General features: G+C 35.9%; 1 protein-coding gene and 1 long non-coding RNA gene across 2 annotated transcripts; both read right to left on the reverse strand.

The window, feature by feature from the left end:
• Window positions 1-212: 212 nt before the first annotated feature.
• On the reverse strand, window positions 213-3,698 carry LOC134273840 (uncharacterized). Its single transcript, XR_009993495.1, has 2 exons — window positions 2,745-3,698; window positions 213-1,157 (listed from the first exon to the last, which is right to left on the reverse strand). It is a non-coding gene; the product is annotated as an uncharacterized LOC134273840 (long non-coding RNA).
• Window positions 3,699-5,901: 2,203 nt separating this feature from the next.
• Window positions 5,902-6,276, reverse strand: LOC134273844 (proline-rich nuclear receptor coactivator 2-like). The gene has a single exon (XM_062756052.1). The coding sequence runs from the start codon at window positions 6,274-6,276 to the stop codon at window positions 5,902-5,904; it is 375 nt and encodes a 124-aa protein (XP_062612036.1).
• Between the last annotated feature and the right edge of the window lie 522 nt (window positions 6,277-6,798).

Below are 6,798 nucleotides of genomic sequence, written 5' to 3' on the forward strand. Positions count from 1 at the left end.
GGATCCCCCCTCCCCCTGGAAACCCCCATCACTGGTCATCAGGTACTACCCTTGCTACGCCTGGGACTAGAAATGCCCAGCACCCTTGCCTCACTTAAAATTTGAGCCTAGTTACGGCCTTGAAAAGAAAGGACAAATTATGCGAGCGTTTGATTTCTTTCATTTAGATAAAATGAGAAGTAAATATTGCTTTTGATATGAAATACATTGGAAACATGTGTATGTATTTATTGTAGAATGTAATTGTTTACAATTCAAAAATTCGCGTAATGGTGATAGTATATATACCGGTAGGTTAAATATTGTACAACTTGTTATAAATGGCAAACATTGAAAATGACATGAAAAAATAAAAATAATTAAAATATCAACGAATATTCGACTATCATTCAACTAAAGCCTCTGACTATTCGACTAAGCTGTCCGAATAAAATTGACATCCCTAAAAGATTTTTAAAGAATTTTTCTATATATTTCTATGTAAAACTTTGGTCGGCCATTGTGGCCCCGCCCTTACCCCCGGGGGTCATGATTTAAACAAACTTGAATCTACACTACCTGAGGATGCTTCCATATAAATAGGATCAATCATGGCTTTATTATTCTTGAGAAGAAGATTTTTAAAGAATTTTTCTATATATTTCTATGTAAAATTTTGGTCGGCCATTGTGGCCCCGCCCTACCCCCAAGGGTCATGATTTGAACAAACTTGAATCTACACTACCTGAGGATGCTTCCATATAAATATGACCAATCATAGCTTTGGTTATTCTTGAGTAGAAGATTTTGAAAGAATTTTCCTATATATTTCTATGTAAAACTTTGGTCGGCCATTGTTGCCCCGCCCTACCCCCAGGGGTCATGATTTGAACAAACTTAATTCTACACTACCTGAGGATGCTTCCATATAAATATGACCTATCATTGCTTTGCTACTCTTAAGAAGTTTTTTGAAGAATTTTCCTCTATATTTCTATGTAAAACTTTGATCGGCCATTGTGGCCCCACACTATGCCCGGGGGTCATGATTTGAACAAACTTGAATCTACACTACCTGAAGATGATTCCACATGAGTTTCATCTTTCCTGGCCCAGTGGTTCTTGAGAAGATTTTTTAAAAATGCCATTAATTTTTCACGAAATCATAATTATCTCCCCTTGGAAGAGGGCGTGGCCCTTGGTTTGAACAAACCTGAATCCCCTTCACCTAAGGATACTTTGTGGCAAGTTTGGTTGAAATTGGCCCAGTAGTTCTCGAGAAGAAGATGAAAATGTGAAAGGTTTATAACAGACGGACGCCGGATAAAATGTGATCAGAAAAGCTCACTTGAGCTTTCAGCTCAGGTGAGCTAACAATGTTCACTAATCTGGTAAATGTAGGTCAGATCCAGCATCTGAAGCAAATCCGATAGTGTCAATCCCTAGATGCATCAACCATGCAAGTTTGGTTCAGGTAGATCTTTAAGTTACCAGAGAATGGACCCACTTTAAAAAATTACCTTTCATCAAGGTGAGCTAAACAAGAGGCCCATGGGACACATCGCTCACCTGAGTAGCTTTGACTATGCTGTTCTTTACCAGATTTTCCCCTTGTAATAACCTATCGTGATTTGAACAATTTAGAATCTACACTACCCCAAGATGCTTTCCCATAAGTTTTAGTTTATCTGGCCCAGTGATTCTTGAGAAGAATTTTAAAGATTTTTTTAAATATATATTTCTATGTAAAACTTGGCTTCTCTATTGTGGTCCCGCCCTATCCTAGGGGGTCATGATTTGAACAATTTAGAATCTACACTACCTTAGGAGGCTTTCACATAAGTTTCAGCTTTCTGGCCCAGTGGTTCTTAAGAAGGAAAAATTCTAAAGTTTTTCCCTATAAATTTCTGTTAAACTTTGATTCCCTATTGTGGCCTCGCCCTACCCCCGGGGGTCATGAATTGAACAATTTGAAATCTACACAATCCCAAGAAACTTCCACATAAGTTTCAGTTTTTCTGGTCCAGGGGTTCTTGAGAAGGTTTTCAAAGAATTTTCCTACATATTTCTATGTAAAACTTTGATTCCCTATTGTGGCCCCACCCAACCCCTGGGGGTCGTGAATTGAACAATTTAGAATCTACACTACCCCAGGGTGCTTTCACATAAGTTTTAGTTTTTCTGGCCCAGTGGTTCTTGAGGAAAATTAAATTTTAAAGATTTTTCTTACATATTTTTATGTACAACTTTGATTCCCTATTGGGCCCCGTCCAGGGGTCATGATTTGAACAATTTAGAATCTACACTACCCAAGGATGCTTCCACATAAGTTTCAGCTTTTCTGGCCCACGGGTCTTGAGAAAAAGAATTTTACAGTTTTCCCCTATATATTTCTATGTAAAACTTTGATTCCTTATTGTGGCCCCACCCTATCCATGGGGGTCATGATTTGAACAATTTAGAATCTACACCATTTCAGGATATGCTTTCACATAAGTTTCAGCTTTTCTGGCCCAGTGGTTCTTGAGAAGAAGAATTTTAAAGTTTTTTCCTATAAATTTCTCTGTAAAACTTTGATTCCTTATTGTGGCCCCGCCCAACCCTCGGGGGTCATGATTTGAAAATATAGAATCTACACTATACCAGGATGCTTTCACATAAGTTTCAGCTTTTCTGGCCTAGTGGTTCTTGAGAAGAAAATATTTTTCAAGACCCCACCCTATTTTTGTCTTTTCTTGATTATCTCCCCTACGGGTGGGCTTGACCCTTCATTTTAATAACTTAAACTCCCCTTCACCCAAGAATGCTTTGTACCAAGTTTGGTTAAAATTGGCCCAGTGGTTCTTGAGAAGAAGTCGAAATTGTGAAAAGTTTACAGACGGCTGGACAGACAATACAAAATTTGACCAGAAAAGCTCACTTGAGCCCGTAGGCTCAGGTTAGCAAAAACAAGAGGCCCATGGGCCACATCGCGCACCTTTGTAACTTTGGCAAAGCTGTTCTTTACCAGATTTCCCCTTGTAATACCTATTGTGGCCTAACCATTCCCCCAGGGGTCATGATTTGGAAAATTTAGAATGTACACTACCCCAGGATGCTTCTCCATTAAACTGTTTTTGAGAAGGTTTTTTTAAGATTCTATATGTTTCAATGCAAAACTTGGGATTCTCTATTGTGGCCCCGCCCTGACCCCGAGGGCCATGATTTTAAGAATTTAGAATCAACATTATCACAGGATGTTTCCACATAAATTTCAGCTTTTTTGGCTATGTGGTTCTTGAGAAGATTTTTTCCTATATACTTCAATGTAAACTTGGATTTTTGGCCCCACCCTACCCCCAAGGGTCATGATTTTAGCAATTCAGAATCTACACTATCGAAGAATGCTTGCAACTTAGTTTCAGCTTTTCTGGCTTTGTAGTTCTTGAGAAGGGAGTTTTTCCTATATTTAACTTAATGTAAAATTTGGAATTCCCAATTGTGGCCCGCCCTACCCCTGAGGGCCATAATTTAATTAATTTTGAATCTACACTATCCCAGGATGTTACCACATAAGTTTCAGCTTTTTTGTCCCAGTGGTTCTTGAGAAGATTTTTCCTATGTATGTCAACGTAAAACTTGGATTCCCTATTTAGCCTCACCGTACCACCAAGGGTCATGATTTTAACAATTTAGAATCTACTCTACCCCCAGGATTCTTCCACATAAGTTTCAGCTTTTCTGGTTCAGTGGTTCTTAAGAGTATTCTTAAAGATTTTTCCTGTATACAAGCATTTCAGTGTAAAACTTGGATTCCCTGTTGTGGCCCCGCTCTACCCCTGGGGGCCAGGTTTTAAAAATTAAGCATCTACTGTACCCCAGGATGCTTCCACATAAGTTTCAGCTTTTCTGGCCCAGTGGTTCTTGAGAATTTTTAATGACCCCACCCTAGGCCCTATTTTTATCTTTTTCTTGATTATTGAAAGAAAATTTTCAAGAACTAAAGCCAAATTCTGATCCAAATATTTTCAGTTTTTTTCAGTGACATTCGAGCTGAAATATAGCTGGTTATAATGAGGGTATTGCATCTTCTATTGTTTTTGAGACAATATCTCTCATTATATCCATTATCTATCAGTAACTATTGTAGTACAACATAATTTACTACATTATCAATTAGTGAAAGAGGATATGTCATACAACTTTCAACTGTAAGTATCAAGTTGTAAGAATTACCTCTCTTTCAAGTACCCTGAACGTTTCTTTTTCGACTGCACAGAAAGCATCTTTTCGAAGAATTTGGCGGGTCCTAAAGAGGACCCTAAAGATAGGAAGGAAGAGTTTTGATTTTATTTAGTATAGTCGGTGTTGCTGGTTCACCGAGACATTTCCATGCAGGACGATTGAGGTAGACTAGGTTATACAGACTGCCAGGATCTGGAATTCTCCAGCGCGAAGCTCACGTTACATCAGTCTCTCACTTCAGCCATACTCGGGCCATTCTCCACCGTTGTAGAAGACGATGGTTGGCATCCCCAATGAACGATGATTATGAAGATGAAACTTGTAGCTTTTGAGTTGATGTGAACTGATCCATTCATCCATTTCTTGAATTGTCCATGTAAACTTGATTAACTACCAAGTAGTTTCTCTTTACAGTCAATTTACATGTCCATTTTCAGAGATACAATACACACAAGAAAATCATATCTCATTCATACTAACATCTAAATCAAAAATTTTAATAAGACAGAAAAAATTATTAAAATCTAAACTTTTATCAATTTTGCTAAAGAAATTCTATTTATAATTTTCAAAAAATACATAACATCATAGATAATACTAAAGAACCAGAAAAATAATTAACTTAATCAATGAAAAATAAAAATACGTATCAGCTAAGCAATAGCTTTGTTCCAGAAAATAATGTGAAAATCAAATCAAAAAAGTGCGAGATGGTAGATTCAATTCTTGTTCACATTCACTAAGCAATCTTACAAGCACACATGAGCATGAGGATTTCAATGGCTTCGTTTTCTCATGTAACTAGAGAACAATTAAAAACATAAAAATGTTACTAAACATTTGGCAAACATTTCATTATTATTGCACTATAATAGATCATTGGCAATCTGCAGTCCTTGTCCAAATATACATATATATACACAAAAATTTATATACATAAAATGATGGAATTGTCTGGATGTACCAACAACAAGCATGTATATCAATTACTTTCAAGGTTTGCAGCATGCAATCAAAAAAAATTTTTTTGGGTTGTTTTTAGAGGGTAGATTGCTTTCCTGAGAACTAAAAACAGTTCTTGATTTTTTTTCTTCATTTTTTTTAATCTTCAATAAAAAATATATGTAATAAAGGAATAAAAATACAAACAATTGCTGCCTAAAAAGGACAACCTTAAAAATAATTGATTCCGGGTTTGAAATGAAAACTGCAGGAACAGATGAAGTTGACAAATAAAAATAAACTTTTTAAATTTTAAATCATAGTTTATAAACAGATTAATGTTTAAATTCTAATATCTTTAATAAAAAAAAAATCATTTTCTAGTTGTTTTTTTTTCCATATTGTCTGATTAAAGTTATCTAATTTTTTTTTTTTTTTTTTTTTGGTAATTTATAAAACCAATATAAGAATAAAAATTGTGTCCAATATATCAATTTACAAGTCAACATCCATCTGTCACCATTGTAATCATAAAGAGAGAAGGATAGATCTGACAAAAATTCAGTTGCAAAAGAAAAATGGTGGGTTTTAAACCCAATAACAAAAAATCATATTGATTAACGTTCACAAAATACACATATCACAAGACATAATCAACAAACTCATGAATTCAATCAAATGGCAATTCATATAATACTGATTTCATGAGATTTGCACATCATAAAAAATAAGTATCTTTGGAATGTTTAGCATTATTTATGCACTAACTTGCACTTTTAATAGCATTTTCAAGTGACTTGAGACATTTTCATAGTGACTTGTTTCCACAAAGTCAGTACTCATCATCCAGTGAGACGGTGGCTTTGGGAGCACTGTTGGGGCAGGGGGGTCGCTGAAACGAGCACCTGCATATGCAATGCTTCCTCCATCAAATTTGGGACTGGGACTTCCCCTGCTGTTCTCGTCAGCCGACGAAAACTGACCGTCTTGATGAGAAAATCCTAGTTTTGGAGATCCTCTTGGCGAGTTGTCAAAATGCTCAGGAGAGGGTGAGCTATTTTTAGATTGCCTCCTCTGAGGTCGTCGAGCGTGTCGCTGATTTGGATGTTTCATGTTGGCTGCCCAAGTCATCAGGAAAAAAAGACGGATTTCTTCGCACTTTTCTCGATAATATGAGAAAAAAAATCACAAAATGTTCTTTAAAAATGAAGCACTTCTGTCAAAGTTGTTTGTAAACAAAGGTTTCAATATGGCGGACCAAAGGAAAACCAATTTTCGATGAAAAGTCACTTTCCACTCTTTCAAATAGAGAAATCTTCTCTCAGAAAACTTCTTTCTTCTTCCTTTAAACCAAAACTTTAAATTTAAAATAACCTGTCTTTGTACTAACGAGCAATTCGCTCAAAATTTCGAGAGATGTCTCTCTGCCTTCCAGCCAGGAACTTTCTTCCTTCTTCAACGCTAACAAAGCCGTGTCCAAGGTCACTTTAATATTACTATCCAATGAGGTGGTAAAAAATGTTCACGTGGTATCCAGTAACCAATCATATACTTGGGTTATTTTTTATTAGTAACCTTATGAACTTTGTAATCATGTATATTTTTTTTACTTTTAAGTATATTTTTATAATTTGAATATCGTTTGTTATAAAA

The sequence above is a fragment of the Saccostrea cucullata genome, unplaced genomic scaffold (assembly GCF_032062105.1).
Source record: "Saccostrea cucullata isolate Sc308-1 unplaced genomic scaffold, CSIRO_AGI_Scuc_v1 ctg140, whole genome shotgun sequence".
In the NCBI taxonomy this organism is placed as follows: domain Eukaryota; kingdom Metazoa; phylum Mollusca; class Bivalvia; order Ostreida; family Ostreidae; genus Saccostrea; species Saccostrea cuccullata.